Source organism: Streptopelia decaocto (genome assembly GCF_964273445.1).
Source record: "Streptopelia decaocto genome assembly, chromosome: 1".
Classification (NCBI taxonomy): domain Eukaryota; kingdom Metazoa; phylum Chordata; class Aves; order Columbiformes; family Columbidae; genus Streptopelia; species Streptopelia decaocto.
In genome coordinates this window covers 24,627,801-24,646,986 of record NC_138663.1, presented here as the reverse complement: position 1 = coordinate 24,646,986, position 19,186 = coordinate 24,627,801, and the positions used below count along the sequence as shown (strand labels likewise).

The 19,186-nt window shown below is 36.0% G+C and overlaps 1 protein-coding gene across 3 annotated transcripts in view; it reads right to left on the bottom strand.

Moving 5' to 3' along the window:
* Positions 1-19,186, bottom strand: part of CADPS2 (calcium dependent secretion activator 2) — a gene marked incomplete at its 5' end in the record, with an annotated part of 304,710 nt that overhangs the window by 85,779 nt on the left and 199,745 nt on the right. For all 3 annotated transcript variants that reach the window (XM_082042913.1, XM_082042914.1, XM_082042915.1), the window contains 3 exons: positions 2,146-2,247; positions 13,874-14,061; positions 17,555-17,691. In XM_082042913.1, coding sequence (XP_081899039.1) covers positions 2,146-2,247; positions 13,874-14,061; positions 17,555-17,691 — 427 coding nt within the window. The remainder of the gene's footprint in view (positions 1-2,145; positions 2,248-13,873; positions 14,062-17,554; positions 17,692-19,186) is intronic.

The following is a 19,186-nucleotide window of genomic DNA, read 5'->3' as shown; positions in this document are numbered from 1 at the left end:
GTTATTCTGTGTTAATAAATGATATAGGTGACCTTTTTACGTTATCTAAGTTTTCTTTTAAAGTCTAATGCTAATTCTTTATCAGGATGTCCTATTTGTAACTCTATATGCTTTATACTATTTGTAACTCTATATGCTTTATAAATTCAGATTCCAGGGCACAGGTGATTCTTCTACCAGTATTATGAGAGTGTCCTCATTTAAGTCTGGACATTCCTTTTTTTTTTTTTTTTTTTTTTTTTTTTAATTTTATTTTATTTTTATTTTTATTTATTTCTAACATTTGCTCAGAGGAAGATATAATAATTGCTCTTCACCTGGCAGAGCACTGTTTGCCTATCTTGGTTAAACAGGATTTTAAGGCAAACCTTAGAGTCCTCTGAAGGATGGAGGCATTCATCTTTGTATGGCACATTTCATTGGTCTTAAGGAGGAGTTTCTTGACATTGTTTGAATTCCCTCTAAACCCATCAAGACTGAGGCAGAAAGATCAAATGGTCACTGATAGAGCTCATCAACATACTCTAGTGTGTAGGTAAGTAGACATTATGGGTTTTACCTTTATTTGTTCCAACTCAATTATTTAGACATTGTTATACATTTTGTAATTAGTATCATGCACATGAAGGCCTGAAGGCTAATAGAATTATTCTGAAGATGCCCAGACTCTTTTCTTGTTGCTTTATCTCCTTCCTCTCTCTGTACACATTTAGAAGGGCTCTGCTGCTTCAGTATTTTTGGGGCCCCAGCTACTCTCACTGACCTCACCATTGTGTATATAGTAAAAAGAATTACATTATTGGAAATTACAACGGTTATGTTTCTACTGTAAACATGATATGATATGGTTTTAAGTATGCCAACCACAGGCCAGAGGTCTTCCAGTTCCAATATCCCTTCATTTTTCTTTGCAGCAAGCATGAGAAGATTGTCACAAAAACTTCCTACAGATGATGTTCCTTGTCAGTACACTCCTCCTGCCTTCCCAAGACCTGGGTAGGAAGCACTCTGTCCACTGCTGTTCTATACTGCTTCTCTGGAAAGACCTATTTAATCCCATGTAATCCAAGAGATAGAAAATGTGTCAGAGAAGAATCTTCAAAGGAAATATGGGAAGAGACCACATTTTTTTTTTTTCCCAAAAGTAATTGTCTTCAAGGACAATCCTAACTCTCTTTAGTTCAATACAGAGATGAAGTCTCAAGTGAAAACTGCTACGTCTTCTATGCTCAAAATATCCCTAAGCAACCTAGTTATCAACAGGATAGATACCAGTGAATACTAGATACTTACCTCATCACACCAGAGTAGCATCCAACAAACTTACAGACAACCTTGCTGACCAAGAGAAAGTTGTTTCACACAGCTCTATTTAAACTGTGAAACTGGTTGTCATAAGCTGATACAGAGACAATTTATATAAATACATTCTAAGAAAGGGTTAGATCAACAGAATTATGGCAGATAGGTTGGCTTAGTGTGATAAACTAACAGATTTGGTGGCCTAGATGCCAATTTTATACTAAGATTCACACAGCATCAGTTTCTAGAAAACAGAAAGATACCAGAAGAAATATCACCCCAAGTTTGCTCTGTTTCTTATACTTCTTCCCTAAACATCTTCTACTGCTATAGCAGTCCTTACACTGACAGTCCTTAGATATGACAAACTCTTTATTAAGGGTGATGGACCTTTGCTGATTTAGGAAAGATAAGTATAATGGAACTGAACAAATGACATTAGACATCTAGGAAATAGTTTTAGCTGCCATATAAAAATGGTGTTCTCTACTTACATATTAATAATTTTTCTGATCAGCACTAATCCAGAAACTGTCACGGCTTCATCATTTTCAAATACAAAGAGTCACAGAGAGCTTAAAGTTTAAAAGGATCAAAAAAAACCAGGCCTATATTTTTGAAAAATCTTTTCTACCATAGAAAGAACACAGCTTATATGATACACAAATAAATTCTAAGAACAATCACCTGCTTAAATAAATTGTTTCATCTTTTATTTATTAAAAAAATATTTGCAGTTGGACTGCTTTATTTTCACTCTGCTTGTTCTAGATCAAAACTGAGTACCATGAGAAAATTCTTCCAGGTAAAACTTAGCATTAATTGAATAAATTATACACTCACCTGAAATGGCTTATTTGGTTTTCCAAAAGGGAGGAAAGTCTGTCCTTAATTTCCTCAAACCTTTCTTTCTCTTCAATAGATACTGTTCCAATTCCATCTGGCCTGTAATATTAAATATTTAATAAATGCTGATATCCCTTCATACAGATTCCTCCTTGAAGAGTGATCTTTATTTTTAAAGCTTTCAGTTAACACACGTGCTAACTGTCCTTTCCCCTTTCCCATTGTCTTGAAGGATAAACAATAAGCTGCGATTATAGTAACGACAAATTGCAACTAGACAAACAACTTCACTTTCGAGCTGGACTTTTACATTCAAGTCTTCAGTTTCTACCTGGTCCTGATATGAACACAAGTTAGCATATATTTCTCCCAAATCATTCCCAAATATGTAGTTTCCTTTCTCAAGAAAATTAGTACTGATAGCACAATAGAGGAGCCTGCTCTGGCCTTGTTGAATTTCAGCTCCTTGAATCTTTCAGATCTTTTCCCAGATGCACAATACGGCTGAAAGTGATTTTAAAATAAAGGTGGAAGGAAACCCCAGTGAGAAAAGCCAGACCACGCAACACCTAGAAATCCACGTGCTTAGAGCAAGCATAGATTTTGATCCCCATCCCAGATTGACAAATAGCAGCATGTAAAGACTTCCATATAAATATAGCATAAAGGATGCAACAAAAAACAGTCTTTAAAAAAAAATAAGCACTGGCATTTTTAAACATAAAATTTAAGTACCAATAACTAATAATAAGCCTTGTAGTAAGTACGTTAAGCACACACTTAAGAGTCTTATCCTAAAGGTGTTATTAATGTCTTTATATTAAAATAATGGCAAAATGAAAGAAATTTAAATACACATTTTCCAAATGATACTTTAGCTGCACAGTCACAATTTCCCCACATATGGCATACTTTAAAAATAAAGATCTGAAAACTTCCTGTTACTCTCTTAACTTTGTGCTCCAGGGTAACAAAACAGCTACTGCTTCCCACCTAAGTTTACTACCTGACACTAAGTGTCAGGTACTAAGTGTACCTCCTCCAGAGACTCTAAAACTGTATCTCAATATTTCTTTAACTGAGAAAATTGTAGTAAAATGACATGAAGAAAGGCAACATTCTAAGAATGGTCTAAGAATCGTTCTGTGATTCTATGAACATCTTTTTGGTAAGTTGCTACTTTTAGTTTCTGTACTATACTTAAATCTAGAAGGGATAAGTTGCTACCTGGTCACACTCTTTAAATCACTTATATTTGTGATCTGTCAAGTCAAGGTGGAAAGAATGCCTGAACTCCTTAAATTATTGTGAAGACAACAATAAAAATCAGATATGGTGGAGATATGAGTAACTAGGCACATCAATATACCAGTGTATAAATTTGACGCGAAAGAGCAATAACTTATCTTCTCTCTTTTGACGGATGCCAGGATACTTTACCTCAGCCTTCTGACAGATGGAACAAGTTCAAATTTAAGTAAATTGCACTGTCTGATTTCATTGTCAGGAGAGATCGTGCTCTGGAGTGATAAAGCAAATACTTCTGTCATATTAAACCTCGCTGAGGCATGTCATATATACGACAGAAAAGACCTAGGGGTCCAGATAACAGTAAGTGAAAAAGGTGAGCCAGTAGGATGTCACATCTGTCAACCTGCACTAAAGCGAGGTTCACCACATACCGGGGACCTGTCACTTCACTGAATTCGCTGTCATAAAGAACCCCACTGACAATACCTAAAATTTTCAGAATTGCTAAGTATGTTTTCAGTGGATGTTTGCATAAAAGCAAGCGTTCCAGAAGAAAGAATACACCAAAAAGTGTTAGAAAAATGTACTGTCTATGGCACTGAAAAGCTCATCTCTTGAAATATGCTTTTAGAAAACAGCAAGAACTCTGAATGAATATTTTGTTTCTTCCTGTTAGCTTTATTGCAACAAGCAGAATATAAAAATACTTTTTCACAACACAGTTCTGAGACACCTACTGTACTGGCGATCATTATTTTGCTACTCTTGGGAATGTCTGCCTACTACTGAGATAAAAGAACCACAGAAAAAAAAAAAAAACCACCTGACTCTGAGATGAGCTGACATTAAAAAAAAAAAAAAATTGTTTCAAATTTCCCATTCATGATGTATTCCGGATCTTTTTCTTTAATTGCTTTTAAGACAGGATAAAATCAAATAGCACAGTACAGCTGGTTATTTTTACTTAGAAATTTCTGTGCCAGCCAAGAAAATCAGACTCAATCAGTCATATGTTTTTCAAAGGTTTAGTTCATGCATGAACTATGCAAGGAATATTTTACAACTAAAAACAATAAGAAGTGTGCCTTTCCTACTATGTCAAATGTTATGGATAGTGGTTTGAACCTGATTTTTTCAATTCAAACACAGTATTCAGCTTTCTTATTGAAGCCTGGGACCTCTTGTTCAAGAACTCAGCCAAGAAAATTGATAGACTGTCTTAAGAAGAGTTTTCATTTTAACATTACCTTCTCAAGAAAGTAAATGGAGAGTGAATTTTCGTTTCCTCCATTTTCTTTTCCTCCTTATTCTTCACAACTGCTTTTGGGACTAGAGAACTAGGTGAAACTGAACACTCAAAACCTGAGTAGCCTTCTCTCTCTCTCACTTTTATTAGTTTTCTGGTTTATAAGAACTCCGTCAATTGGATTTGGATTGGTCTGTCTTGTCCGCTTAGATCACAATCTAAGTGGCACAAATGTAATGTTGTCTCTGGTCACATCTCAAATTGTTTAATTCACTCAGACTTAAATATCAAAAGAGATTTGAAACACCTCATGAACTAGAGCTAGTAAATTCAAACGGGAAGTAGCTGTTTGACCATAAGACACTTAAATAATGACACCAAAAACAGAGGTTGACCGGAATTTTTAAAGAAACTTTTACTGTGACAATCTTGCAAAATTGCTGTCCTGATGGCAGTTACTCTAGGGAAGCTGGTTGATTAGTTGGTGGATTTACATTTTTCTCTGGGAATGGACTGTTTTTTCTCACTTAATGTAATCCTTTAAGGCTTGGAAGTACCCTCCAGAAATATTTTGATGTCTAGAGGTCTTAAAACCTGTAATAATTTTCAGAGGTCACTTGATGCATTGTTGGATTAAGATTCCTGTGAATAGCTGGGGTATCCCAGTTCCAATGAGAATTAGGTATGATGGACACTGGGTTGACTGCACATTGTTTACAGCCCTCAACTTTGGGAACAGCTTCTCCTAGTGGCCTCTCAGAGAGTGAATTGTTACCCTAAGCAAGACTGCTTTGTTGAGACAGACTTGTAAAATACTAACTGAACACAACTGACTTTCTTTTTTTTCCTCTGGAATAGTGTTGATGCTGGTTCTTTTTGCATATTTGCATAATTAAAAAGAAATGTTTAAAGTCTTCATAATAAGCTTTCCCCATTAAAAACATAGACCATCACTTTGGTCTGTCAGGAAAAAAAAAGGAGTATGAGGAGAATGCACAGACTGATATTCTAATGTACACACACACACATGAGAACAGTAAGGCTGACCAAAAAAACCTGTCAGAGGAAGATGACCAATTATGATGAAAAACAAAACACTAGAAAAATACTTCAGCTAAGGTCTTACTTCAATATATTTATATAATAAACTACATTTCAAGGGTACAGGAAAACAAAACCAAAACTTAAATGTCATCTTGGCTCCTAGAAACAAACTGTTTTAGAAGATTTCAGTGCTTTCTATGAGCACTTATTTTTAATTTCAGTAGGATGCACAATAAAATGAAAGTACAGTGACAATTTTCAAATTAGCAAGATAAAATTTTGATTTCTTGTTTCTTAGTAAGTTTCTTTAGAATTTTGTTTTAGAGATTTATTAGCTATTTATAGGACTTTAATATCCAAATACTTTAATACCTAGATTATCTTCTAAAAGACAAATGCATTAATTAAGGTTTTTGCAGAGTCCATGGTTTATGTTAGACAAATCTAAGAAAAACAATAATTTACATTTCAGCTTAGAAGTAAGCAGAACAGACATCTTTTTATTAACAGAAAATGAGGAGAGCAAATTATCGAGTGGCATTTAAACATAGCTTTAACCAGCAGGCACTTGAAGACTGAGCATTTTGTTGTTTATATTAACAATTCTTCAACCATTCTGAGAAAAAAAATGACACAATAGAGCCTTCTGCTGTACGCATTTCTCAGGCTGATCCTACACCTGCTTACAGGTCATACTCTCTTTTTCTCAAGTGAACGAAAAAGACCAATTCTGAAGGCCACTAAAACAGATTAAGATGATAAATCAGGTTCATTTTAATGATATTTATGCAGTTATATTTTAGGTGAGATTCATTAATACCCTTCTACCGAAAAGCTAAGAATGTATTAATATAATATCATTTTACCCAAAATATAAGGGTATGTATAGGCATTAATGAGTTGAAATTAATGAAAAAAACAATGTATAATGTTTAGGGAAGGTGAGAGTATGTAACAGCACTAGCTGTTTTTCCATTGCCTAAGATGGCAAGTCTCACCTTAAATAGCCAGAACTTTGTTCTAGTATTTCTTAATAATGTGTGAATTGAGATTAATTTTATATTGACAAATTCTCTGAGGCTTTTCAGAAGCAGATTTGTTTTGACATGTTGAAAAAATGTGTCTCTGTTAATACTGTAGTGAAGATAAAGTTTAATATAACATTATTATAGTTATTAGCACTTTCCAGCACAGGACAGTACCCTTCCGTAAACCAAAGGTGAGGTCAACATGGCTGCACTTGGTGCCCGCAACCGAGTGAAGAACTTTGCTTCTACGTTTGAACTCAGGAGAACTTTACTGATGACTTTCTTGTGGCTATTTACAACACTAATAGATAGAAAGCTCTGTCGTTAATTGAACAACATTAACTTAAAAAAAGCCAAACCAAGTATTTAGAGAGGCCTCACATCAGAGGCTTGGGGGTATCATGCTCATAAGTGAACCCCTTAAAAAGAAGAATGCAGATTAAATGAAAGAGGGTTTACCTTCATCTGTGCTCCATGCACCTTGGAGATGATCAGCTTCCAAAAATGAAGGATCAACTCGATGATGCAAGATGCTTGGCACAGGGTAGTACATAAAACTTAAAGATCTAGTGAAAAAGTTCTCAGCTTTGTCAGCAAGCCTCAGAAAAGGGGAAGATTACGTTCACTTGAAGAAAAGGGATATAAATGTCCAAGGATCAACTAGTTTTTTCAGTTTTGAGAGAACACTGCTTCTTATCTAAAAGCACAAACTCACAGAGCATATCAATCTTAAAAGGTATATTTCCTCATTCCATGATTCTTGGCAAATGGTGATCGATAACAAAAGACTTCTGCATAAAAACACCCTTTTGATCATAAGAAATCCACTCTTACAATTTCCATTAGAGAGGACTGACAAAAAAAAAAAAGATAAAAACTAAGAAACCAAAAGACTCTTGTTAAGTGTTTAGATGCTTTAACAAACATGATAGGGAATTAATATAAGATGCTGGTAGACTGATGGAATATAACTTCTGATGTAAAACACTTCCCTACAGATCCACACTGTAAGCTATCTCAGGCTCTTCCTCCAGCTGTTGGACAGCCTTGGAACAGATCTAAGATTAAAGCAGAAGGCCCAATTGACAATAAAAAACAGTAAAAGAAGACCTAGCACCTGCTATCGTTACAACACAGAATATGTGAGGTTGAGAGCGAACTAGAAGCACAGTAGAAAGAGGAAACATTTTCAGCTATTTAAAACTGAAAGGTTCCACAGAATCCTGCTAGCGATTGTTTCTTGGGAAAATCATCTAAGAAGTCAATATGCTACTCAATTATTTTAATATACAAAATTATACATATAAAAACATAACACTTCTGGGAGGACATCAACTGGACAAAACCTTTCATGTCACACGGTGACCATGTGAGAATAAACGGTGAAACTACTGACTTAAGTTCTGGAATTTTAGATTAAATCTTCTTAGATATTTTTTCTGAAACATATAAAATGAAGAATAAACCAGCTAGATACAGACAACTTTACTTTAGAGTTAATTCAGTCAGAAGATACGGAAATATCTATTCAGAAGCTCCACAAAAAATGATTAGAAGAGAAAGAGCAATGTAATGGTATTATTTTCCTTATTTTTTACAAAGTTCTTTGTCCCAGATTTGAAAGGTATGATTTCTTTGAACATTCTTTTATCACTCGACACAAGGTGAAAAATTGCAATAAATGGTTCTTATCACAAAACATTGAAAAATGAAAAGAAATATATGAATGCATAGCACTCTGAAGTTTCCAGTTTCATTTCTCTTATGTGTTCATTTACTCCACTTTAAGACATTTCCTTCAAGTATAACAGGAACAAGAAGCCTATCAGAGAGTCTACAGTGCCAAATGATGGCAAGGATCTAAAAGGAGCTCTTAGAGAGGGCAAGGCTATTGCAGAGATACGAAATGAATTATTTGCACTGGTGTTTATTATGAAAGAAATTAAATGGTGACAGATGATTCCTATGCTGGAACCCTTCTTCGTTCATAGCAAAAGAAAAAGTTTATTTTCAGCACAGAATCTGTCCAAAACTAAAGCAACTAATAAAAAGCTTATGAAACAAATTAGAAAAATGAACAGCAGTAAGTTGCTAGGTCCAGAACTGAATTATCTGTGATTATGTGAAAGTTCTCACTAAGAACTGCCTTCCTCCTGAGGAATGGGAGGTGAAGAATGTGAGATCAGTTTAAAAATCAGAAGTTGTCTCCAGGGGAGGCAGGGGGAACTACAGGCCAGTAAGCTTCACATACATCCAGAAAACTAGAAGGAACTATAATATAAGCATATTTAAGGATAAAAAAAAAGAAAACTGGGTACATATTATCCATTGTGAAGAAGTCTGTATGGCTTTGAAGCCATAAGGCAGAGAAATTTTATTTTCTGATCTTCTTGAAGTTCTCTAAAGGGATCAAAACCAGGTGGATGAGTGCTAGTTGACTGACACAATGTACCTAGATTTCCAAAAATCTTTTGTCAGAAGCTCTAACCAAAAGCTTTCAAGGCAACTAAGCAGCCACTGAGTTAAAAATGAAAGTCCTTACATTTACAGTGAAAAAAGAGGGAGCAGGAATAAATGGTGAGTACCTGCAGTGAATGTAAGTTATCAGTAGAGTTCTGCAGGGATCTGTGCTGAAACCTGTGTTATTTTACAGTATTTATAAATGACCTGGCAAACAGATAAGAACTGAGGTGACAGTAAATGTAATTCTTATGCCACAGATACTTATGTGGCATAGTGTGGAATTCCAGAAGAACCTTATGAAATCAAATAGCAATAAAACAGCAAATAATGATCAAGGTAGATAAATGTAAGGGAAAATCACAGAATCACAGAATGTTAGGGATTAGGAGGGATCTCAAAAGATGATCTAGTCCAATCTCCAAATCAGTTGTTATTCAGGACAGGGATCTTGATGTTATGATGAATAACTCCATGAAACAATCCCTGTTCAGTAGCAGTCAAAGAAGCAAATCAACATTGGGAATTTTCAGAAAAGGATAAGAAATTAGCAGAAACCATCCATTCAGTGTAACCAATGTATGGCTCACTGATACTCCTTGAATCTTAAATATCAAAGCAACAACAGAGAAGGATTTCATTTTTTTTTTTGGGTCTCTCCTCCATCTCTTCCAATAGCATCAGAGAATGAAATGAGACATGTAGGAGTCAAGTTCAAAGCAAGAGTTCTTCAAGCAAGAGGAGGCTGAGTTGTGGAACTTGCTGCCAAAGGTGTTGAGGGTGCAAAGGGCTTACACAGGTTCAGGGGTGCAACGGACAAGTACCTCAAGCAGAGACTCACTCCAAGTTACTGAACAGGCATATTCTGAGCTGCAAAGAGTGGGAGACTGAAAGAGCACTAAGAGGAAATATTGCATATGCTTGCCCTTCTCTTACTTCAAGCAGGTCAGTGCTGGAGACAGATGACTGGCTTAGAAGAACCCTGACTGTTCTTCTGTGCAAACACACATGCACTGAAGATTTCAAAATGAAGGCAGAAAGAAACTATTTATCTTCTGTGATTTTTGTAGCATTATTTGCACCTTAATTTCTCATATATGAACTTCCAATAAATCAGCTTTCTTTCTGAATAGAAAAATGTATATAACTGGGAAATATGCTTGAATTTTGAATTTTTCAATTCAGTCTGTAACTCAGCAGGTGGAAAGAAGTCACTTTGCACTTCATGTGATACCCACCAGCATCCATTTCAGACAGGAGGGACTGAATAGAAGTCACAGCATGAAAAGTCAAAAAAAGTGAATGTGACAGGGATGAAAACAATAGCTCCTACCTGGACTGTTTAGACTGAAACGTCAGCATTCAGGAATATCCTACAGTTCCTTGTTCTGCCCACTTTACTTCCACCAGAGACACACAAGCGCATGCATAACCGCAATGTTAAAAGTCCACTTGTGAACTAGTGACTTTGATGGAGACCATGTAGTCCATATAGTGGAACATTTCAGAAGAAAAACTTTGTGAAGAGGAGCCAAAGGAGATGTTGTAAAGTTACATAGCACCAGAAGCACAGCAAAAGCTGATTTTATTTACTGGAGGAAAGTATAGCAGTTGATTCAGAAACAAGGATATGTTTTTGTTTAAAGACTCAGCAAGGCTATTCTTCTACTAAAATATTTTGCTTTTTGGCTATTTAGGAAGAGTATGTCTTACGAATGTCATTGACAAAAGCAGAAATACCTTTTCTACATAAGCAGTTTGTTAGCCCAGTCACAGTACTCTTCCCAGCAGAAAAGGAAAGGCACAAATGAGGTTTGAATTCCTCAGTCGACGACTCAGCACATTGTGTTTGACCCTGAATAAATATTTCTGTTCCCAAACCAACAACATTGGTGTAAGAGACACATTAGGTACCAGTATGCGTGCTTACTAGGAGTAGTATTCAGTACGTGCAATCCTACAACCATGCCTGGGATCCTAGAGAGTGCGTATGGCTAATGGACAGCTGGGGTCCATTGTATGAGAGTGCTTCCTCACCAGTTTTATTTAGCAAATCAGATGTAGTCACTGGTGTGCTCGGCATATGTCCTGGTATGGCCCTGGTATATTTTGTAGATTTGCTCTGATTTGTGCTTGAGTTTCTCCTCACCAGACCACCAGAAATGAAGGCAAGTGACACTTTTATCTGATCATTTGACTGATGTCACTAGATTGCCTGCTACTCTCAAATTCATACCTAAAAGAAATTGATGATCTGAACAACAGATATGGCTGCATCTCTACATGCTCCTCCATCGCCTGACTTCAAGATCATTTCTGATGATCTTTCTCAGGCTAGTGGAAGGTCTAAGATCCCTCTGTGGAGCAAAGGTGAAATCTAACTTGAATACATCATGCCTAGAGTATAAAGCTCTTTGTCTTTGTTCTGTGGTCTTCCTAATTCTCAGCCTGACTTATAAAACTAAGATGTATAATGCCAGGGATCAGCCTAGAACTTTGGCCTGTCGTGCATTGTCTGTGAAATTCCTTTTTCCTTTTACTATTTTTTTAGTGCTGCAGCAGATGAATGAGTGGATGTATTATGTGTGTATGTGCGTCTGTCATCCTCAGTGTGTCTGCTTCTGTCCTTGACTTACTTTTCTTCTTTCTTCATGTTTCTTTTTTCTTCCTTTTTACAATCTCAGTTCTAGTCAGACCCTCTCTGTTCAACACTTCTTTTATTCCTAAAACACTCATAATGCTATTCAGAGAATATCTGTACAGAAGGAATAGACAGAATACAAACAGAGTGCTTACCACTGTGTAAATGATGTGCTCCCTGAGATATTTTCACGCACTGCACACACTGTTGTCCTTCACTTAAATTATGAAATAAAAAGAAATGTATCTACCTTTCTTTTGAATTCTTGAAATAAGTTTGAGCAATTATCACCGTATATAAAAAGAAATGTATCTACCTTTCTTTTGAATTCTTGAAATAAGTTTGAGCAATTATCACCGTATATATGTCTTGTTAGGTTGAAACCAGTAATAAAAAGGCTAGAAACAACAAAGGCTTACACTCAATATGAAATACGAATGTGTAAGCTTCTTCAGGAACTGACAAAAGCAGCATGCTTTTACAGAGAATAGGTTACCAAGCAAGAGCCAGAAAATCTCCTAACTTACCAGTATGAACATTAAGATTCTTGACAGTATTTCAGGCACATTCAAAACCACATTAATTTTGGATATTAAGGACTACACAATGTTAATCTCCCATTACCAAATCACCCAGGTCACAAATGCCCAGCTCCTGTTCTCACAGATGAGACTCTGTCTGAGCCAATGAAGGAAACAATATCCTTTTTTAGGATTGTCCTTTCTTCACTGGATTGAGGACAGTAAAACGGCCTCTGTGACTGACTGGTTTCAAGGCAACCTCTCTCCTGACCCCTACCATGATTCAGTTTTGGGGATTTACTGACAGCATCACAGTAATCACCCTTGGGACTGCGAGTAGGTTTTCCCCTAGCAGCAGGATTGGATCACTTGAGAGGAGAAGATCTACTGGGTTTTCTCCTATTATTTTTTAACTTTTCAAACGTATTTCCTACATCATTCTACTAATCTAGTGTGCACAGTAGGGTATAAATGCATGTTGTCCTATGATGTGATAGGACCTGACCCACTCTCCACTCTAGGAAGACATCAATAAACTGGAACACGTTCAGTGGATGGCCACAGCGATAGTCAGAGGCCAAAGCATTTGCTCTGAGGAGCAAGTGGTGTCTAGGGGGACTGCATGGCAGACCCTCAGCTGCCACTGGGAGGTTCACAAGAGACAACAGATATAGCTACACTGAAATAAGACAGGCTCAAACTGAGTTAAGACCTGACTGGATGAAGCCCAGAGCAACCTGGTCTGACCTCAAAACTGACCTTGCTTTGAGCAAGAGGTTGGTCTAGAGACCTCTTGAGGTCCCTTCCAATCTGAACTATCCAATGATCCTATCTCCAATACCTGCTGTTCAACAGCAGAACTAGTTCCCTCAGAATTTGGAATAAGATGTAGATGAAGCAAAATCTTCTTTCAAAAAACATGCTTACCACAGCAAAGCAACAACTTAATTTTTTCCAAGTCTTGCAAGTGGAAAGAGGACATCATCCAAGGGCATCACTGTGACCAACAGCCCTGAAGCAGCCTACCGCTATAATGGAAAGAATCACAGAAGTGCCCTAGCTTTTCCTGGCTGGGGTTCACACTACATTCCCAACGTATGATTTTTGTCCCTGTGGTAGCACAGCCAGAAGAACTCAGTATAGTATGATTAGTTGCCAAGCTACAGACTGCAGAAACGGAGTCAAAGCTTCCCTTGAACTGCAAAATTGTTCAAAATGTTCACTGGAAACACCATTCACTGACGCACCACAAATGCAGAATGCAGGAGACTACCTTTTTAACAGGATGATATCCTTTAGCCTTGAATCGGCCTGTCTATTCAATGCCCAAGAAAACACACTGCATTAAGACAGTACAAACTGAAAGGAGATTTTTTTTTTTATGGTAATCTGTATAGAACTCCCAATAGCCCGGAAGAAACTTTAATGAACTGATTCCATTGTTTGCAAGTTCCTTACTGGGTGAATGCAAGAGATAATAAATACTTTTGCTTCATCCTAAGGCTGTGAATTTAAAAATATACTGTTAAATTACCTGTTACCATGAACATGAGAAGCACAAAATGCAAAACTGTAGTGGAGCAAGGTTGGATCAATGACAGAACCATTTTCTGAGTGTTCAATCAGCTCATTGAGATAGCAAAGATGGCGGTGGCAGCCCCTCACTCCATAGCGAGCACAGTATTCGTCTAATACGAAGACCTGACCTGGGCTAAACCAACCCTGAAAGAGAAAGGCAAAAAAACCCACAACAGTTTGAGATTTCTTTTTCCACTCACAGCTTTTAAATCACATGAAGAATAGAAGCATACATTTTTATTTGCGTTACGTAAACTGTTCATACTAGTATGATTTATATTTGAGTAATGCTGATTGCACTGGAAGCTACACCCAACAACAGCCTCTTGCTGAAGGGAGTCAGTCAGGAAACTATTTGCAGTTTGAGTTACCACTACCACAAAATTTATGGTTTACCAAAGCATCCTAATACATCCAAAATCTATTACAGATTCAATTATACCAAAACCTAGTATAAAATAAAGTAACACTTCAAAATTTTGTTGAAGTAATGAATTGTAAGCTACAACAGAATGTCAGTAATAGTGAGGGACATTAACATGGACAGTTAAAACAGTTTCTGAATGGTTTATTCCCCATGGCTGCAACCTTAATGTGAGAGAACCACAATTTGACTGTTAAAAGCCACCTGAATAAGGCAAGTATGATTTGACCTTAAATAATGATTAGATATTCTGGGGCATACTGAGGCCTCACTCAGAGTCTTGCTGAGACCAGAATGGCATAATCCTGACACAGACATGAACAAAGCAAACAGCCCTTCCCAGCACAAAAACACTTCTTAGGTGAATCCAGAGTGTAAAAATACTAATCGAATCTTGATGTAGAAAGGTAAAACAGAAGACCCTTTGTTGCTTTGCCTCCCAATATGAAAAAAGATAGTATAGTTAGCTTCCATAAAGCAGCAGGGAGAAAAACATAAGCTAACTGCATAGCTGTTCTAAATATGCATTTTTATTTGCTCTTTTCTTCATTGTGGTGATATTAATATTTCCCTCTCATTATCCCTGCCAAATGGTTAAGAGAGACTGAGGAACACCTGAACTCAAATATACAAATAACTTAGATAAGCAAAATTATTTTGAAAGTCATGAATTTGTAACGTCAGTTTAGCAGCTGAAGACCAATATTTCCCTGTTGCTTGTCTAGACTTCTGCAAGCTCAGATGTTTAATATTTATACAAAATATCAGCCAAAATACTATTAAACAATACTTGAAAATATATTCAGATCAGATTTAAATAAACTGTGGTTTAACTTTATCAGAAGACTTGCATGAGACAGGAATTTAAATTTTATATTCTTCCCCAGTTTTTGAATTTAACATATTATTTGCAAACAAGAGCACCTCAAAGTCATTTCATAAATTTATTTGCTCCCATTTCATTTCTGTGAAGACAGTTTCTACTGCCTTTAACGAGCTTCAGCTGTTTCAAGAGAACACACACTTTTATTACAGCACAGAAGTACTCAGTATTTTAAACTAATATCCAGTCATGTTGCAATGGCTCATGTAGTTTACACAGTGCTTGCTAGAAAACATGATATTTCATTGAAAGAAGAAAGAAACAGGATTTTAACAGAACTTCTGCAATAATATGTATCCTATCCCTACATTTAATAAACAGTGGCTATTGTGACTGATATTCTGCCAATAGGTAGCCATTGTCACTGATCTCTCTCACATTTTTGTGGAAAACATAACAAAATGCTCTATGTGCAAAAGGAAATAATTATCAAAATTTTTGTATGTTCTCATTGGAGAAAATTGTGACAAGAATATGCATTTTTAAAGAAGTAATTACTTTAACTTTAGTCTCTGCAAGAGATCTGTTTTAGTGAAGTCACTTTCATATAAATATGTGCCTTCTGTGCACTTGTTCAACGTCATACCATGTATAAGTCTCACAAACACAAAACATATATATGCTACGGAGTATTAGATAACTGCGTATTTTTTATTGTATAATTGCAACAATAACAACAACAAAAAGAAGCTCATCAATACTGAGAAGAATGTAAAATTAAGGAAGTTTATGTAATATAGTAATTTAATACAGAACTGTGTTTAATATTAATTCTTATACTTCTTAAAAAAATTTTTACAAGTTGTATGTGGGGTTACTCTATATTTATTGAAATAAAGAGATGCATTTTTTCTAAAAATGATAGGAAATGAGCTGTTCAGGAAAAAAATCATACTTCTATGTTCACATATTCTTATTGCTACCTTTATATTCCCATTTTTTTAAAAAATTTAAAAATATAGTTAAATATGCAATGTAACAAAAATGATCTCCCATTCCACTCATTAAAAGCTCAATTTTAAAAACAACAATGAGAAATGCTTCTGCTTTATGGTTGCTATAGCACTGTGTATTTCACCTAACCTCTTGTAAAAGTTCCTGATTTCAAGGTTATATTAAGTGTCTTACTATATTATTATTATAAAAAAAGATTTTGACCCCAATGCACTGTTAGAAAGCCAACCATTTTCTCTTTGAGTGCCAATTACTTTGTACAGATGTACCTCCGGGCCTCTTCTTTGATTCAGTGTGCAACCCACAGACAGAAAATGAGTCCTTTAACTTTTTCTACACATACTTATCTGGTAGTATTTTTAAATGGTGGCAACTGTCATCAAATAATTTTTTTTTACACTTGCAGACAAACCTGAACCCCCATCATCATCTTTGTATTACATGACTAGTCAGATCAATGGGAAAACACAAGTTAAAGAGGTTATCCTTTTTTGCTGATGTTGGGATGGTAAAGTGAAAAAATTATGTGCTATGAGGCATTTTAGGAGCTTAGTGAGAGATCACTATTTCAGACATGACACCAGGTGAAAAATAAAGCCTCAGGAAGTAATGAGGTCTGACCCACACAAACCTGCTTGACAAGTGCGTGTAATCTGATGGACTTCCACAAGATTGTTTGGTTTTCCCTACTGAAAACAAAACCAGAAGCGGCCCCATTTTCAACTCCTAGCCCCATAAAGCATAGAACAAAAAGAGTTATGCAGGAAAGAGAAACTGTAGCTACAAACACAGAAGCATGTTATACCAATATCTTATCTTTTATAGCTGCCTTTGAATCTGAAAAACATTCATTTTGATACAGAGATCATACCTTACTTGTTTAATAATTACACTCCCATTTGTTTTTTTCAGTTCAGATAATACATATATGCTCATATATCTAAAATACCTGTGGTTCTGCTTCCTTTCTTTTGGTATTTTTTCTTCTACACACCACAGTGGAATGGAGAGTTACAAGACAGGTGAAAATGTCTGACACGAGGTGACTGTATTTGTACCTTAAAATGCCTGTACAGGTGTCAGTAAATCCTACCACAGGAGCTCTTACCATTATCAAAACCTTCTGTTTTTATTCAAACTTCCATAGAGGACATGATAAATTTCAGCTGATAAAATCAGAGACAGTTTGGATCTCTTTGCTTTCTATTGAGTGGCACAGCAGCAGCTTGCAAGTGTATCATTTTCAAATTTGAAATCAATCGATTGGACCACTTATTCCAACTACAACTGCAGCTATTGAATGAACTAGGAAGAAAGAACTACTTTGTAACAACTATTTCTCACTTCTTTATGTCTGTCTTCCAGCCAGTACTCACCAAACAAGAATAGGAGTCATTCAATCTGTGGTCCAAGGTCTGCCTTTGAAGCAGTCTAAAGAGGGAAGCATGGTCAAATTTGCAGGGATTAGCAGAAATAAACTCATCCATGCCGTGTTTCTGACCACGGTCTGTATCTGTTCATATAAAGGAAAAACACGCAGAGCAATATGTGTGAATGCATGTGCAGATTTACAAACACAAGTGTACAGATGGTATATAAGTCTCAACATATAAAATGCCTTGCAAGTATCTCAAATAAGTCACATAAGTAGATGATTGTGGGTGACTTATTACAGAATTTTGATTTTTAATCTGAAAATAACATTACTGAATTATTTTTCTATCATACCAATATATGGAGAGTAACAGTGAAAAAATTAAGTTGCTACCCACTAACAGATTAAACAAAATTTAGAAAAGCTACTGGAAAATAAAACCTAGTGCATTAAAGTAATTCTTAAAGCATGGTTTTCTAGTGGAGCTCTTTAAATGTTACAATTTACAAAACAATGTTATGAGTATGAAAGAAGAAGTATTCTGTAATTTCCAGGTTTTGTGTAGCTCTCTTTCTAATTTTAGCAGAATAACCAAATAAATATCCTTCCCTCCATTGCAAAAAAAAAGAAAAGGTTTATGCATTTATTTCTTCAGATAAGAAAGAGCATCTTTACTGCAGATCAAAGTACCACTCATAGAAATACTCATCATGGCTTGAAGCCTACTTCTCAAATGGCAAACTGGAGCAGAAATGAACACACTGGCTTGAGCTAGGGCATTTCCAGCCTTCTTTTTGTACTCAGCTTTTAATGAGACGAACCTTAATGTAGTAATGGCAAAGAGCTCCTTCAACCTTCCAGCAAAGAGTAGTGAAAAAGGGAGCAGCATTTTTGTGTAAATACATGGAGAAAACATACCATCCCAAATGGCACTTCAATCAAAGGCCCAAATTTATTGTTCTTCACAGATTGCATCTTTCAACGCCTTTAAACCCCGCGGGTTTATCAAAAGAGAAGCTCTGGTGATTGCTTTCATTAATGCTATGTTTTGTCCAAGTCCTCAATGTGAATTATCTACCAAGTATGGACAGAAAAAGCCTTACAGTGCCCAAAAGGACTAGTTATGTATCAGCACATTAGCTGTCTTGGATTCTATAGACTGTACTGGGGTGAACAGTCCTATCAACTTAAAAATTGACCCTTTCAATAGGGTCTTGGCTCTTTGTTCCTTTAAATTCAAACCTAGGTCTTTTTATATTCGTTACTAGAAAAGTATAGATCTAAGTGTATCCTAAATGCAATTTTGAAAACCTGCATAGTACAAACCTAAAATTTCTAAAGAAAAGGAGACAAAAGTTTATTGATTAAACCCAATTATAGAGTCAGGTTCATAATAAAACTCAATATTGATCTGTGGGCATGATGCTAACATAATCAGTCACATTTAGAAATTTAGCCCCAGATCATATTGATCCATGTCAAGTCCAACTTTCAGCTGTATTTGTGGATGGGAGAATTATTTAATTCAAGCTGAAGGATCTGCAGCATCACATCCTGGAAAGATGCAGAAACTAATTCATATCACTTGGCTTTGCATTGTCAAAGCAAGAGTCACATCCATGTGACAGATTTC